This window comes from Diadema antillarum, unplaced genomic scaffold, assembly GCF_040938485.1.
Source record: "Diadema antillarum isolate AM-2024a unplaced genomic scaffold, OU_Dant_1.0 seq00000220_RagTag, whole genome shotgun sequence".
Taxonomy (NCBI): domain Eukaryota; kingdom Metazoa; phylum Echinodermata; class Echinoidea; order Diadematoida; family Diadematidae; genus Diadema; species Diadema antillarum.
Genome location: NW_027271274.1, coordinates 234,231 through 252,585, shown reverse-complemented (window position 1 = coordinate 252,585; position 18,355 = coordinate 234,231). Strand labels below are relative to the sequence as shown.

Sequence of the window (18,355 nt, the reverse complement as noted above, 5' to 3'; positions counted from 1 at the left end):
TACTTCATCAAATAATGAAGAAAGGATCTCAGATTTTAATTTCACTTTCTTTGTTCGCATGAAAACTAAGCTGGTCCTTCAGTTTCTGCATACTATGTACCGGGTATACATAGAAAATGGAAGTTAATGTACTAAAAAGCAATAATCATAATCAATGTGAGTGCTGACGTCTCTTCTTATTCTTGTTTTTAAATGATCATGTGAAGTAGGGATGACACAAAAGTGAAACTATAGATAGTATCTCTTTGTTAATGGTCCATATAAAGCTACAATTGCATTCTTCAAGGAAGTGTATGAGCCAATCCATGTGCAATTTAGACAAATGTACAATGATTCATGATCTATTCCGTTTGTGCTCAGATTGCAGGGCTGCCAACTCTCACGCATTGAGCGTGAGACTCACACATTTTGGTCCTTTCTCACTCCAAAAACTTTATTTCATTTGCGTGCATTTCTATTGATCTCACTCATTTTGACTCCTAAATTATAGCATTGGCCTACGATGGGAGTCTCACTCTCAACTAGTTTCCAGTGTTGGCAGCCCTGAGATTGTCTTCTAGGACAGTCTAGCATGTGTTCACTATTCCTCTTCCCAGAATGCTTAAAGGGAAAATCAAGTCCAAATACATCGTATAAGTTAGTCTGATAAGAAAGAGTAAATATTATGAGTTCAACGGTATAAATCTGATCAAAATCGGATGAAAAATAAGCAAGTTATGACATTTTGAAGTTTCGCTTTTTTTTGGGGGGGGGGGAAACAGTTCTTGAACAGTCAATATGAATGCCTCATATGCAAATGGCAAAGTATGTCATTCCCTCACAACTTACCATATAGTTTGTACATAAAATTTTGAAATTTCCTGTTTTTCACTCAGACGCAATTATGCCCGAGGCTCAAATCCTCCTATAGTAACTGATCGCTAAATGTCTGAAGTTATTCGACCAGGAATAACTTCATGTTTCAGACTTCAATGACAGAAACATTGAATTTTCATCTTTTTTTTTACACAATCAGTGGAAAACTGTGAGTGTATCATGGTTATTTCATCATTTGCATAATATTCATACCCACTGTACAAGAACTGTTTTGGAGAAATTATCAAAACTTCAACATTTCATAACTTCCTTATTTTTCATCCGATTTCAGTCAAATATTTACCAATGAACTCACAAAATTGTATTCTTTTTTTTTATCAGATTAGTTTATATTTGGACTGGATTTCCTCTTTGTAAGTGAAAGCAAAGCTAAAAAGGCAATTGTGCACATGTTGTATACTTGTACCATAAGACATGCAGTAGGCAGATTTAATTAAGATTACTGGCAATATCTATGTACAGAACTCCCTCTCCCTCCAAGACAGAGTAATATAGTTAATGTACTGAGTATTCAGTTCACCTGCTTCTACTTAATCAATCTTTAATAGCACTCAGAATCAACATTTTGCTCTACCGACATCATGGACATTGCTTTAGTATAGACGCTTTAAATAGGGGAAGTCCCATCTGAAAATTAGTTGTGTGAATACAAAATGTAGATGCAGGAAAATAAGAGGACCAGGACAGAGTAAGTTTGAGCAAATTCTAAAATCAAGAAAGTAGTGATTTGTCTTTCTTATTTTTTAGGTTTTGATCAATCAAGCACAAATAGGCAGCTTCAAGATGTTGCATGGGACCTCTCCTAAGTATATGCCCTGTGCATTATATTCCATAACAGCTTTCTTTTTTTTTTACCATAATTCATGACGGAATATATTTTTTAGCATTATAAAGTCTTGCCTACTAAATATACAGGAAAACTCTCTGGTTGTCAGAAACAATTTTTCCCCACAATTGTATGCCCATGATAAGGAAAATGATAGCAAACTGACCAATTTTCTATGCATCTGATAGATGAGTCATGAGTGCAAATTAAATTTTTAAAGTTTTATGGTTGTTTCCAAGGCAGGTAACTACATATTCGGTGACCCGTTCACCTACAGTTGCAGGGCAAATAACACTGTTGGACAAGAGATCCCTGAATTCTTTGGTTATATGTACCCTACACTGTACTTCAAGGTGTACAGTGTACAGGTAATCAGCATTTACTTTTAAGTCTAGCCTACAATGTGCATCCCATAATTGTACGCACACTTCATGTAGTGATGCACAGGATAGCTACAATTAATAGTTTCTATCAATTTCTACAAACAAGTATATGACTGATCGGAGCAAAAAAGACACTTGGTTTAATGCTATGTCAGTATATTTCCCAGTTTGTGAAAGGAAATTTTTTTTTTTTTCAAGGAAGTTGATATAATGAAGTGCTAGGGATCAAAGCAACTGGTTAGCAGAAGTGAGGCTACTGTGAAAAGTTTTTGATGATAATGAGCAGAACAAGACCATACACTTTCTTTACTATGTCACCAGCTTGGCTTATGGCACATGTGCTGTGATAGTACAGTGATTACAGGATCCAGAAGTATGTACTTTTGAGGTATGAATGAACTTTGCCAAGATTTATGAGTAAAACCAGGTCCATGATATACAGTGCTGAACTTCAATTAAAAAGCATCAAACATGATCAAAGACTCTAAAGGAATTCCACAATCACCTTGAGGTTTATGAAGAAATATAAATTCCACATACCCATGCACATTAAATTACACTACATATTTCTGTGCTTCCTGAATCATGCTAATCCTGATACTTACGGCAGACTCTTCGTCAGAGTCCCATACATCCAAGTCGATGTTTCCAATATCAAGAACACCCTCCATCGCAGGAACAAGACATTGTTTTGATCACAAGAACGAACATCTTTTCAGATTTTTAATACACAGAGGAATAAACCCGTCAAACAGCAAGACCAGAACCCTAAGGAGCAGCAAATTTAGTCCTTGCAAAGTGAAACAATTCTGAAAGTCCAAGCACCAACGATAGACACTTCATATCGCTCCAGCCCTCTAGGTCAGATTACTTGACACCCAATGCCAGCACAGATCACCGCCAGCAGAACAAGCATTCGATAATTCCTATTGTCTCTTCACTTGTGAACTCATTCTGTGCAGTTGACTTTGGAACCAAGTCTGGATTCCAACGTCCCACAAAATTTCTCGTATCTTTTGAATGACTGTCTCATCGATTCGATTATTTGGACTTTGCACATCAATCAACAGGTGAGTGTGTGTACCTAAGACAGATTCTGATAGGGGTGCTCATCAAACAATTTGGGTTTGATGATCATAGATTGCTCTTTGTGGCGCTTATCGTGAGACACGTGAGAAGTAGAGATATAAACAAAAGAATTCCCGGCAAAGGCCATTGTGGCATGGCATGATTACTTTTTGTCTTTTTCACTTGCAGAAAAGTCAAACAAATTAAAGAAGATGTGAGTAACATGGAAGCAAGATGCATTTTACTTCATGTGCTTGACTCATTTTTGGTTTATTTTAAAAATGACTCTGGCAAATCAATTATCGTCTATCTAGGACGTTTTAGCCGCACATCGAAAATGCGTATTATTATCCGCGCAATTTTTAATGTTCAATATCAGAGCATATTGAACGAAACGCATAGGCCAACGTATTAATTCCCCATCTAGGCTACCGTTGTTACTGGCTGTTCAAGATCACACCATATTCCGTCTCGTCTGTTGCGCGAGCGCTTGCTGAGTGCGCAAACGCTTGCTACTAGTGTGCATCACTTTAATTCACAAGCGCGCAAACATCTTGCTATAGTTGTTTGTGGTCATACGCAATTTTAGGGGCTTCCCCTTCTTCAGCGCTGAGATGTGACCGCCGAGTCAACTTCAAAGATGAGAAGCCCTGTATTTTTGTGCAGTTTATGCTTGCTCTACTTGATTGTAGATGATAATAATTATATTGGATGGAATCAATTCATGGAATACCAGGGAATATTGCACTCGTTAGGGTCAATATTGCACTCATCTTCGATTCAAGCAATATAGACCCTAACTCGTGCAATATTCCCTGGTATCCCATTCACAGCCATCCAATATAATATAATTGCTGCATGATATGGAATATTGACCAACTTCACAATATGGCCAACTTTGTATGCCATCTGTGCCATTTCTCAACCATTCCAATTAGGTGTACTTTAGGTTGCAAATAGTACCTAGAAAAGCACTCTGAGAGCACAGACCTCTACCAAGCAGCTAATTTCCACCAATGATCTTGTTCTTCCATAGAGATCAGTGATTTCCACCCACACGTATGCATGCTGAAAATCGCCCGATTTCCCAATAGGGCCTACAAAAGCCTTTTGTTGCATTATCAACTTCTAGCTGCGCGGCGTGCCTTGCCCTTGCAGAAACTAGAGCACGCACTTTGGTGTGCGTATGAAAACCTCTAGAGCACGCACTTTAGTGCGCATATGAAAACCTAAAAAATGTGCAGAAGTTGAACTCCCAAGTTCATTGACCCTATCTACATGTACCTGCCAAAATATTGATAATCGTTCATAAAAATAAAATCCATAAAAAATTCTGGATCACTACGAAAAATTGAATCATCTTTTCCTTGTGTCATTATCAACCTTTCCTGTAAGCTTCATCTAAATCTGTTCCCAACTTTTTGAGTTATTTTGCACCCAGCAAACAAACAAACGGTACTGAAAACATTCAAACCTCCTCCCTTGGCAGAGGTAATAATAGATTTGGGGAATGCAGTGACTGGTGAATGATGAACAAGTATGTTCTACTTGAACTTTGATCTAGACTTATGTACAGATTTTGCTAACCTGTCATGTAAACAGACATGATGCATGTAAGTACCCCCTGCAGAGACACTTTTTTTTTTCTTTAATGTTTGATTTTAGGATGATAGCATCACTGAGTGATACAGTGCAGTGGCGGATCCAGGGAGGACCGCAACCGGCGCACACCCCCCCCCTTTATTTTTTGTTGAAACAAAAGAAATAAAAAGAACAAAATGGGGGGAGGGGTGCGTGCGTCCCCCCTTTAATTTTGTAAACGCGCTCCCTCTTTACGGAATTCCTGGATCCGCTCCTGCAGTGTACGTAAGAAAGTCCTCGGGACTGGTGGTTTTCTTTTGTTAAAGGACAAGTTCACCTTCATAAACATAAGGATTGAGAGAATGTAGGTCAATTCCACGGAAAGGTTGCATTTTATGAAAATCAAACTATTGAGTATAGATGATTAATGAAGCTTAATTAGATGATCTGGTATTGTTTACTCAAAGCAGCCTTTCACAACGGATATTTTGATACCTCATTTGTGAACATCGGTGAACGTGGAGTGGAGTTATGTCCGAAAAATGTTCATTTTTCATGAAAATTGCAATTTTTGCAGAATTTATGTATCATTTCTGATACACTATTATGACCATAATACAGTTTGTGTACATTCTCAGATGGCTTATTTTCTGAATGATCTTTGGTCATAGATTGGTTTTATGATGTTCTAGAACTTGTTCCGGCCTCAGTAAATATAATTCTCTCAATCTCAAAATGTGGTAGTTGATAGCGTCCCATAAGTCACATTTTTGTGTCCCATCAGTCACATTGGTTTCCCCTATCCTGCTACTGTACCAATGAGTAAATATTCATACCACTTGGATCAGGGTAAGCACCAACCCTTTGCTACATTCAGGAAAGAAAATATCTTTCCAGAGACTCTGTGTGTAAGAATATTTCAGAACTTACTTTCCCATGTGAAAAACGGTGGTCCTCAGATGTCCCATAAGTCATGACAGCAATTTTTCGTTGCTGTACGTAATGCAATGATACTTTTCAAACTAAGTATGGTGTTTTCATAAACTGTGATATGATGGATCTAACCATGAACTGAGAAAAATGCATCTGATGCAACTATTTTCTCAAAATACTGGTTTGAAATTGCCGAAAATTGTCACTTTGTCCCATAAGTCACAATGGAATTGACCTGTAGCAATATTAGTAGAACACATCATTGAAAGTTTGAGGAAAATCAGACAATCCGTTCAAAAGTTATGAATTTTTGAAGTTTTTGTGCAGTACCCGCTGGATGAGAAGACTACTGCAGTGTATGAATAACTTAGATGTCACATGCGTACAACAACATAAGGAAAATATAAAGAGAATTTCACAAAATTCCATCTTTCGAAAAAAGCACACATTCCCGTGACTCGTTACCGATAAATGTTATGGGTAATATTATTCCCCCTGCCTTTAGAAAGAGGCAAGCCAATTGCTCTTTTATTATGCGAAAAAAGTGAAAATATGTTGAATTTTCTTTTATACTTTCTTTATACTGTTGTACGCATATGACTCACAAGCTGTAGTAGTCTCCTCATCCAGCGGTTCCAACACAAAAATTTAAAAAATTCATAACTTTTGAAAGGATTGTCTGATTTTCCTCAAACTTTCACTGATGTGTTCTACTAATATTGTTGCATTTTCTCACTCCTTATGTTTATGAAGGTGAACATGTCCTTTAATGAAATTTTGTCATAAACAAACAGCAGAATGTATTTATAAAGACATGTATAGACCGGGGGCCCAGAGCATTTATTCAGCTGAAAAGGGTCACACTTTTTGATGGTCTCATCATGTAAGGATGTGGCCAAGGGTCAATAAAATGAATTGCTGGCAAGTCACATCCTGTACCGTAAGCCTAGGGACCACAAAAAGGGACCCCGAAAAATGGATTTATTCAGCCGAAGGGGGTCACGGACAAAAGTTGGTGGATATTGTTCCTTTGGGTGTACTTATCATGAAAACAGCAATGCCAGCTATTTTATCCTGTACGGGGCCCCAGACAGTAGCCCCAAAGGGCCCCACAAATATGGTGTTATTCAGCTGAAAAGGGTCACGGCTAATTTCTTTTGCAATGGAAGTAGTTCCCATCAGAGATAACCAAAACACCAAAGCCAGCTATTTTATCCCGTACGGGGCCCCAGACAGTAGCCCCAAAGTGCCCCACCCCCTATAAGCCCTACGTACAAACACGCACACACACACATTGACTTTATTCAGCTGATAAGAGTAACGGCTAATTTCATTTGCAATGGAAGTAGTACCCATCAGAGACATACAAAACACCAAAGCCAGTTATTTTGTCCTGTACGGGGCCCCAGACAGTAGCCCCAAAGTGCCTCCCCCCCCCCCCCCTCCCCCAACACACATGCTCACACAATAGTTTCATTCAGCTGAAAAGGGTCACGGCTAATTTCTTTTGCAAAGGAATTAGTACCCATCAGAGAAATCCAAAATACCAAAGCCAGTTATTTTATCCTGCATGGGGCCCCAGACAGTAGCCCCAGACAGTAGCCCCAGACAGTTGCCCCAAATTTCCCCCTTACCCCTCCCCCTCCCCCCCCCCACACACATTGACTTTATTCAGCTGAAAAGGGTCACAGCTACTTTCTTTTGCAATCGGAAGTAGTACTCATCAGAGATATCCAAAGCACTAAAGCCAGTTATTTTATCCTGTACGGGGCCCCAGACAGTAGCCCCAAAGTGCCCCCCTACACACACACACACACACACACACACACACACACACACACACACACACACATACACATATATTGGTTTCATTCAGCCGAAAAGGGTCACGGCTAATTTCTTTTGCAATGGAAGTAGTATCCATCGGATATCAAAATACCAAAGTCAGATATTTTATCCTGCACGGGGCCCCAGACAGTAGCTCCAAAGTGTTTTGCTTTATTCTCTTTATTGTTTGCATCTCTTCTTCTTCTTAAATGCGCTCCTTCGTCTTCATTTTCGCGACAACGACAACGCGTCCTCCTGATCATCATCAGTTTTGCTGTTCTGGCAAACATTTTCCAGCGTATCGCATAATTGCATGCATAATTGAGTCTGGGAAAGCGTAGGAACAACGTAGCTAAAGTGGCCAACAGCGTTATCGAAGCAGGAATGAAGCGTCGTAGGAACAGGCCTTGATTTTATACGAGAGTAGAGAAGGCCCCGTCACACTACAGCGTATAAATCAGCGAATGCCTAGCGGATGGGCAAAATTTGGCAAAGTCCAGATACGCTCGTATCCGCTCGAATTCGCAAGCAAACTGTGGTTTTCGAACGTTCGCCTGACGAGTGATGAGCATATGCTGACCGTGTAACGAGCGGATAAAGTAACAAATGAAAGCGAATGCGTACAGTCCACCCAATGGATGCTGAGCGGACAAAGCGAATGAGCAGCGAATGCCCAACATATGCAGAGCGATACTGCGGCAATTACGTGACGGATCTCGGATGACGCACACTTTACCAAATCATTTTGAGCAGTGACAGTGTCAAGTAATGTTGTCTCTCTAAAAAAAGAAGAGTGAAATTGTTCACTCATGAAGGAGTAAATAACAAAAAAGAGTGAGTTTCGAGTGAAATTGGAGTGACTTTGGAGTGAAAATGTTCATTTTCACTAATTTTGGAGTGACCTCAGGGATCACTCGAAGATTTTGGAGTGATCTTCTTTTTTTAGATAGTTGTGACTGTGAAAATGGCCCTCAAAAGAAGGAAGCCGAAGTAACCACCAAGTACTCCTGATGTCACTCGTTCAAGATTCCCCTAAAAGTGTACTTCCTTCTGATGATCACGTGACGATGATGTTGGTAGTCCAACATCCTCCATTGCGTCTGGTGCCTCCAACTGGAGTCGAACTTTCACAATTCCCAATTTCCATTCAGAGATTCCCATTTACTACAGGTTGACTTTTATAGCAGTGGTTTAGAATAATGTTCTCTTATTATTTAATGTCAGAATACGTATAATGAAATGTCATGTAAGGGGCTGTGGCATAGTGGATCAGACTCCCGAACCGAGGACCCGGGTTCGAATCCCGCCCAGTACTTACATCCTTGGACAAGATTTGTTTACCCACGATGTCCTTCTCGACCCAGGTGTATAAATAGGTACCTGGCAACGCTGGGGTAATAATAATGGCAGGGCCCTCTGGTAGAGCAGTGACAACACTGAAGAGGCTACCCTGGGCAAATAAGACCCTTTTTTAATTATTATAATAATTATTATTATTATTATTATTATTTGTGCTATATATGAATATCTATTTTTTATCTACGTTTGATTAACGTGTGTTGCTGTGCACATTTGCTGGGCGAATTTGGACGAACGGCGGACGAATGAGAAACGAATGCAGAGCGACCAAAACTTTCAATCAGCGGATGCTAAGCGAACACAGAGCGGATTGTCATTCCGTTCGTCACCCGCTCAAGATTTTGGACATGTCCAAAATCAAAATTTTGCTCCGGCGGATCTCTGCGAATCTCTGCGAACAGCTAGCGGATACAACGAACGTCAAGCGGGTCACGAACGACGAGCAACGGATGTGAGCGTATGTCCAAATTTTCGGATCCGTTGGGCATTAGTTGGCTCGATCCGCTCTAGTGTGACGGGTTAGTGAGAGCGTCGTTAAAGCGGGAAGGTCGTGCTTTGATCAAGAAAGCGGCGCAGCAGCGGGACCATGTCGTCGGTGTCTAGTTTAAACTACATTTCCCGTTCTTGTGCCGCTGTTACTACGGTCAGAAAAACCTGGAATTGTTACGCTCATCCCGCGGTATTTACACTGTCACTGCTCTCTCCCCGTTTGAGCTACGATTCAAAATAGGTCAATCTTGATGGGGAGATGAGGAAGAAATTTTGAACCAGTTCAAAATTTCTTCCCGATCTGTAAAATTGCCAGATCTAACCCCATCATCCAAACGCTGCTGCTACGATGCTCCCGGTCCCCGTACACTTTTGCCGCTCTCTCCCGATCTGACAGATTGAATAGATCGGGATGCAGATCTTGATAGTGGAATTACATGTGGGGACACTTTAGGAACACTCCGTGGGGCCCCGTACAGCTATATAACTGGTTTCGGTGTTTTTGATACCTCGTTGAGTACTACTTCCATTGCAAAAGAAATTATAGCAGTGATTCTTTTCACTTAGAATAAAATAATACGGGAGCACTTTCCAGCTACTGGCTGGGGGCCCCTTAACTGGATGGGTTTGTGTTTCACGTATCTCAGCTGTTAATTCCACTAGCTACCAAGGAAAATAGGCATACATGGCTCTTTTCACCTAAAAACACTTAATTCATATGGGGTGGGAATACCTTGGGGCTATACCTGTCAAGGGCCCTGCATCCGGGCCAATATCGCACCTCTTTTAATCGAATTCTTTAATGTTGAATTAAATTTAGCAAAAATTTCGCCTAGATGACATGGTAGTTCAATGTCATATTAATCTCTTCATTCAAATTTATTTTGAAACATTCACATTACCTCTAACCTTATTCTAAATAACACTTTTTCAACTGAAATCCATATATATATAAGACAAGTACCATTCCACTATCCGTTCATTCATAAATTCATAATGATATAGTCACGTGATTACATGCTACGCTCGTTCATTCAAATTGATTTCTGGCCATCTAATTTAACATGTTCTGCAGTCAATTAAACAGATATGTTCATGCTTGGCCTCTTTCCTTATTTTCTTTCATCGTAGTTATTGTTTTGTAAGCATCATAGCATTTCATGTTTTCGTATTCGTTTAAGAGACTTTGACACCATTTTTTTAACGTGCTTTTTGAATCCAAAGAAGTAAGAAGCCACAAATTATCTGGCCGTTACGAGCGCTTTATTACTAGCGGTCGGCCAGTTCCAAGAAGTCAAGGTTATGATCCTCAAATGTTTTTTTTTTTTTTTACAAATAATTCTTTCTATGTCTTTTAGAGATATACGTCTGTATCTATTGAGCTGTCATGACTATAAAAAATGAAGTTAATCTGCATTACTGGTACACTTATAGGCCTATGAGAAGGAGCGTTACCAGTCTGGTTACAGAACAACCAAATCCAGTTATACTAGATAAGAAATATGATACTTTTACTGCTTTATAACAGTAATTCATAGATGAAACGAAAACACACATAGAAAGACATATTAAAATGATCTGAAACAAAGAAATAGGATGATTTGAATTTGAATGAACACGTTTGGAATTTGACTGTCTTTCGCGAAATTAAATAGCTGAAATACCCTTTTCGGCAAGTCAAGGCGAATTTGAATGAACGTATATAGGGTACCAGCCAATTTGAATACCCATTTTACGAATTCGAACCTTCTATCAAATGAACCAACAAAAGTGCGAAATTGGCTGGGAAAACCTAACTGGCTTTGATGTTTTGGGTATCTATGATGTAAACTAAGGCCTACTTCGATTGTAAAAGAAAAACAACTATGACTCTTTTCAGCGAAATGATGTCATAATAATTATGTGGGGGAGGGGCACTGTATGGCTACTGTAACCTGGGCCCAGTACAAGATGAAATGACTGGTTTTCGTAATATGGTCACCTTGGTTGTGCACTATACAGAAGTATGCTTCCTTTGCAAATTTCTTGAGTGTTTTGCTACTGTAACCTATGGGACCCCGTACACAGGATAAGATGACTTGCTTTAGTGTTTGTGATATCTCTGTTCAGTAGGCCCTGATATTAACGCTACAAAAGAATTTGTAAGACCATTTTCAGCTGATTCACAGTACATGTATAATGGATGGGACACTGTGGAGCTACTGTCTGGGGCTCTGTGCAGGATAGAATAACTAGCCTTGGTGTGTTGAATATCTCTGATAGGTACATGTACTTCTTCCAGTGCAAAAGAAATTACCCGTGTTTGGGGCTATACAGTATGTCCCCAAAAAATGACAACGCGGCCTTCCGCAATGATATCTTTAAAAATAGTGAATGAATCTTAATACAAATTCAGGGTATGAGACTATAACTCATTGCCCACATCTTATAGAAAACCCCATTCGATTTGCTTCAGTGGTCAAAGAGAAATACGGAATTTTGTAGAGGATATCGGGAATCTCTTCTGTCCAAGTTCTGTCTATTGTTCACACACAAGATCATCGAAATGCTAAACTCGGAAGAATCCGATTCATGACATGCTTTACAACAATCCACATTTCTCTGTGACCGCTTAACCAAATTGAATGGGGTTTTCTGCAAAATAGAGCTAAGATGTTATACCTTAAGACTCTGAAGTAGCACGTACACAGGTTGATCATAATAGGTGTTATCAATTCGAAAATCTGATTGTAATTTTGGGGGTGACTTACTGCAGTATGTCCCCCAAAAAATTACAATAAGATTTTCGCATTGATAATGCCTAATATGATTAAATTTTTCAAAGGCTACTTCAGGGTCTTGAAATATAACATTTTAGCTCTATTTTGCAGAAATCCCCATTCGATTTGGTTAAGCGGTCACAGAGAAATGTGGATTGTTGTAAAGCATGTCATGAATCAGATTCTTCCGAGTTTAGCATTTCGATGATCTTGTGTGTGAACAATTGGCAGAACTTGGACAGAAGAGATTCCCGACATCCTCTACAAAATTCCGTATTTCTCTTTGACCACTGAAGCAAATCGAATAGGGTTTTCTGTAAGATGTGGGCAATGAGTTATAGTTTCATACCCTGAATTTGTATTTAGATTGATTCACTATTTTTAAAGATATCATTGCGGAGGGCCCCGTTGTAATTTATTTTGGGACATACTGTACTGTGCGGGGGCCCGTACTGGATAAAATAACTGGCTTTGGTATTTTAGATATCTCTGATAATGGGTACTACTCCCATTGCAAAAGAAATTAGCCGTGACCCTTTTCAGCTGAATGAAACTAATGTGTGTGTGTGTGTGTGTATGTGTATGTGCGTGTATGTGGAGAGGGGGGGGGGTCACTTTGGGGCTACTGTCTGGCGCCCCGTACAGGATAAAATAACTGGCTTTGGTGCTTTGGATATCTCTGATGGGTATATTTCCATTGCAAAAGAAATTAGTGGTGACCCATTTTGGCTGAATGAAACTAATGTGTGTGTGTGTGTGTGTGTGTGTGTGTGTGTGTGTGTGTGTGTGTGTGTGTGTGTGTGTTGGGGGTGGGGTGCACTTCGGGGCTACTGTCTGGGACCCCGTACAGGATAAAATAACTGGCTTTAGTGTTTTGGATATCTCTGATGAGTATGCCTACTACTTCCAATTGCAAAAGAAAGTAGCCATGACCCTTTTCAGCTGAATAAAATCGATGTATGTGTGTGTGTGGGGGGGGGGGGGGGGGAGGGAGCAATTTGGGGCTACTGACTGGGGCCCCGTGCAGAATAAAATAGCTGGCTTTGGTGTTTTGGATATCTCTGATGGGTACTACTTCCATTGCAAAAGAATAGCCGTGACTCTTTTTAGCTGAATGAAACTAATGTGTGTGTGTGTGTGGGGGGGGGGGGGGGGGGGGAGCTCCTTTGGGGCTACTGTCCGGGGCCCCGTACTGGATAACATAGCTGGCTTTGGTGTTCTTGGTATCTCTGATGGGTCTTCCTTCCATTGCAAATGAAATTAGCCGTGACTCTTCTCAGCTGCACGAATGAAATCAATGTTTGTGTGTGTTTGAACGTATGACCTATGGGGGTGGGGCACTTTGGGGCTACTGTCTGGGGCCCCGTACAGGATAAAGTAGCTGGTATTGGTGTTTTGGATATCTCTGATGGGAACTACTTCAATTGCAAAACAAATTAGCCGCGACTCTTTTCAACTGAATAAAATCAATGTTTGTGTGTGTTTGTACGTAGGCCTATGGGAGGTGGGGCCCTTTGGGGCCACTGTCTGGGGCCCCGTACAGGATAAAATAGCTGGCATTGGTGTTTTGGATATCTCTGATGGGAACTACTTCCATTGCAAAAGAAATTAGCCGTGACCCTTTTCAGCTGAATAACACCATATTTGTGGGGCCCTTTGGGGCTACTGTCTGGGACCCCGTACAGGATAAAATAGCTGGCATTGCTGTTTTCATGATAAGTACACCCAAAGGAACAATATCCACCAACTTTTGTCCGTGACCCCCTTCGGCTGAATAAATCCATTTTTCGGGGTCCCTTTTTGTGGTCCCTAGGCTTACGGTACAGGATGTGACTTGCCAGCAATTCATTTTATTGACCCTTGGACACATCCTTATATGATGAGACCATCAAAAAGTGTGACCCTTTTCAGCTGAATAAATCTTCTGGGCCCCCGGCCTAGTATGGAGATGATAACTTGGGGGCATGGATTTTGATTTTGTTGTAACAAGAATTTCATTTTAACTATGTCGGCCTACGTTTTAATGGAGTACACTGTAATGACAATTTCCTGTGCAAGCTGTTTCACTTTATAGATGCAAAATATTTATATTTTTTCGTCAGTCACAGCAGCATGGTCAATTACACTAACTTGTGTAAGATCACATCACTGAGGTAAAACAGAATGCAGAGAGCTTTATTTTGGACAGCTCAAAATTAGTTAGTTGAGTATCATTTAGTATAGCCTCTGCTTTAAGGATGGTTATAAAAAAAAGAAGAAAATTATCACGTGCTTAGCTGAATTTAATATGTCGGACAAATACAAGATCCTTCTTTCATTGAACAAAAATAGAGATCGCAACACCAAGCTCAACAGAAACACTCATCCTTGGTTTCTGTTTAACTCGGGAAATGAGGCATGAAGAAAAAAAGGTCTGAGTAAAACTACATTTCAACGACTGCAGTATTTATGGCTAAACAAGTGCAAGAAAACTGAAATCCAGAGTCATGACACGCTCATCAGTCTAGCAAACCCTACCATTTAGACTCTATATCAAAGTTTTAAATTTTATATTCATAAATGGCAATGATCATTATCAAATAATTACAGTGCACTCCCGTTATAACGAACACGGTTATAACGAAATTCCGGTTATAACGAAATAAAAATTTGGGCTGCAATGTCATCCACCCTATGTATTTTTATTGTTTATTTGTTCGGTTATAACGAAATTCCGATATAATGAAAAAAAACTGCCGGTCCCGAGGACTTCGTTATAATGGGAGTCCACTGTACATTGTGTTACATGAACAAGTACATGTATGATTAGTAGGAAAGGTCATTCATGCAGAGATTTTATTGAATACTAGTTGTGATCTCGGGTATCTTCAATTTCCCTATTGATTGTGGTAAACCAGTGATTTTAATTTGTTTTTGTCAATGGAATGGTACATTCCCTAATTAATAAGGTATATTTTTGACATCAAACAGTATGGTTAAGATGGCAGAATTTGTATTCTAGTCAACTGAGTGAAGGACTACCTGGTTATTCTCGTGTACGTGTTTATGGGGCGATTGTTGCTGATGAGCATAGTAGTGAGCGGATTGTTGCCCGGACTCTCTCGGGGACCGAGGCGATGGAGTGCCGCTGATCATGAAACCGCGCCCGTACACCAACGGACTTGTCCGCCCATTTCGCTGGCGTGGATGGTCAACTTTCACGCTCTCCTGCCGGTAGTCGTACGAATTCGCCGGCCCCTGGTAGCCGCCACTCGGTACTGGGGATATTCCACCACGGAATTCGGGCGGTGGAGTGATCGGAGTGTAGATATCCATCTGAGTTGAACCAGGGGAATAAGACTGGTAGCCATTTGGGATGGGAGTCGAAGATGACTCGGGAACCACCAGATCCTGCCTCATCGAAGACACGAGAGCCGCCACGGTGGGATCGAAATTTTGCCCTGTCGCGGATATCTGTTGGCCGCCGCGATGAATGGGCCGCCCAGAATAATGGATAGCGTTCATGTTTTCAGACTACAAACTCAACTACATATCCGCCAGAAGGTCGTCACAATCGAATATTGACATCACACTTATCTCAAATCCTCGAAAATCCGACGGTGTCACGTAGAAAGTGTCATATTCCATACGTCAGCCAGTTTCACCTGTTGTCACTTTTTGAACATGGCGTCCGCCGTATTGTTGCTAGATGTACACTCAATTATGCATGCAAATATTTGTCACATGACGTCATCAGCCAATCCCCTTTCAAAGAAGTTGGCTTTGATGAATATCCATGATATGTAAATTAGATGGTTGCCATTGACCGATTGCGGGCTATTCAAGCGTTTATCCCTTCCTTGTTCTCGATCCAACGAAAAAGTGAAGCTTCAATGCTGTAATTGTGTCATATTTGAAAAGACGCAAATCGATTTGAGCCCTCTTCCCTTTTATCAATGTAAGTAAAGTGCCCGCCATGCACTTTACGAAGTCTTTGTCGAACCAGTGAGCGTGCAATGGAAGCCAATGTAAACATAAGCTCGTGACCTCTTGTAAAACTTTTCGCAGAAGTTGACTCAGCTGTGAGAATCATACAACAACCACCACAGTAGGGGCCCGTATAGATGTTTAGATGGAATATTAAACCTCTAGCTTGAAGCGTATAGCTTTGTTTTCATTATGATCATAATTGCATTTATGATTTCAATGTTTCCTTGTTTTGTGTACATGGTAAGCAAGATTTTAAATTTTCAAGTACAGTGTAGTATGTACCGATTTTCTGGATGGGTCTAACCTATTTATGACTTCCGAGTAAATTTCCACGATTAAAAGTTCCAGAACCTCAACCTAGCAGGGCATTGTTAGTCTCCGTAAATTAAATTTACACAAGGCTGAATCACTGCAGTGATATCAGTCAAAATCACACAATGCTTATTATTATTATGAGGACGTGCTCAATATTGATTTGCTTAAACTAAAACATGCTTGGATTTCTGTATACTTTTCTTCAGTGGTAAGATTTTGGGAATAATTTAAATAATTTCAATCTGTCCCGACGTTGTTAGGATTAAGCAATAGCTGATAATCTCAATATTTTTTTTTATTAAGGATAGTATTTGAACCTAAGTTGTTAAATCATCAACAAATTAATATGAATGAATGTTTGTGTAGTGTGTACCCGTGTGCAAAGGGAGCTTGAGATGACATCAACACGTCACAATCAATGATTTGCATATTGGCCGCCACAAGTCCGCCTGATTCCCCAAATCATCTTATGAAACTTTGATACATTCAACTTTGAACTCTCTTTAACTGGTCTTCGTCGAAGGACGGTGATACTTTCATTCTTCTGTTCGTTTTATCTTCAGCAGCTTGTTATATCAAAGTCACTCCTGACAAGGATCTTTTTTTTAAATCAATGATTTATTTCTCAATTTAAAAAAAAAAGTTTCATCAAGTAGGCGTGCAAAGAGCTAGACATCACGCATGATTACAGTGAAATAGCTTAGACAGATTGCACAAGACTGTCTGAAGGAAACATCTCGTCTATTAGAAATGGTTGGGACATGATGAAAAAAATACGCTGAGAATCCAGAACAAATTCAGACTCTTTTTCTTCCCTCTCTTTCCCTTCCCGTCAAGCTTCCCCGTAAAGCAAAAATAATTGTTTTTCCTTACAACTTTACAATAACTTTCCCCATCTAAGATCCTAAACCCATATTACCCTACCCCTCCTCCCCACACCGAAAATAAGAAAGAAATGCAATAACAATCTGAGAAGGGTGAACGGAGATTTTATGAAGTGTCTAATTTTGTCTATAGGAGGCTTACACACACACATGTTCTCGAGTGTGGACAAACTATCACCAGAAAGAAAGTAAGACATACCGATATAGATGCAGTTATCTTTCAATATTGGAGATGTTGCAGTGCATATGCAGTATGCCCCCCCCCCCCAAAAAAAAAGATATGAAGAGCTTGTTCGCAAAAACCGATAAGTCCATATTTGAAGATTTTGAAGTACCGTCTCTGTCATAAAGTACAAAATAATACCTTTTAAATGATATATTGGTCACTACATATAAGGTAAATTTTTGAAGTTATGGTCAAAAGAAGCTAAAAATTTCTTGTTATTCTTTTTATTTTTCTGAACCTGTAATGGCAAATATCTCCAACTGGCAAATATGGACTTATCGGTTTTTACGAACAAACTCTTCATAATATATACAACCGGATTTCCGCATTGATAACTTTCAATTTATTTAAACTATCTGAATGCTATTTCAGAGTCTAAAAATATAACATCTTACCTCTCAGAAAACCCCATTCAATTTGGTTATGTGGTCACAGAGAAATGTGGATTGTTGTAAAGTATGTCATCGGTATGTTTCTTCCAAGTTAGGCACTTGGATGCTCTTGGAACTGCATATAATGTGTCAACACAATGGACAGAACTTGGAGGAAAGGCATTCCTGACATGCTCTGCAAAGAACTTCATTTCTCTTTGACCACTGTAGCAAATCGGATGGGAGTTTCTGTAAGATGTTTGTAATAAGTTATAGTTTTGTATACCCTGAATTGTATTTGGATTGATTCTCTATTTTTATAGTTATCGTTCGGAGGGTCCCGTTATATATATTTTATATATATCTATTTTTTACATAGTATTACGGCCTACTTATTAACGGTTGTGTGTGTGTGTGTGTGTGTGTGTGTGTGTGTGTGTGTGTGTGTGTGTGTGCCTGTATATATGTATTTGTGTGTGAATGTGTGTA

General features: G+C 39.8%; 1 protein-coding gene across 1 annotated transcript in view; it reads right to left on the bottom strand.

Annotated features, from left to right (window-relative positions):
- LOC139729148 (uncharacterized) overlaps positions 1-15,605 on the bottom strand; it is a 95,061-nt gene extending 79,456 nt beyond the window's left edge. The window contains exon 1 of the mRNA XM_071640077.1: positions 15,123-15,605. Coding sequence (XP_071496178.1) covers positions 15,123-15,605 — 483 coding nt within the window. The remainder of the gene's footprint in view (positions 1-15,122) is intronic.
- Between the last annotated feature and the right edge of the window lie 2,750 nt (positions 15,606-18,355).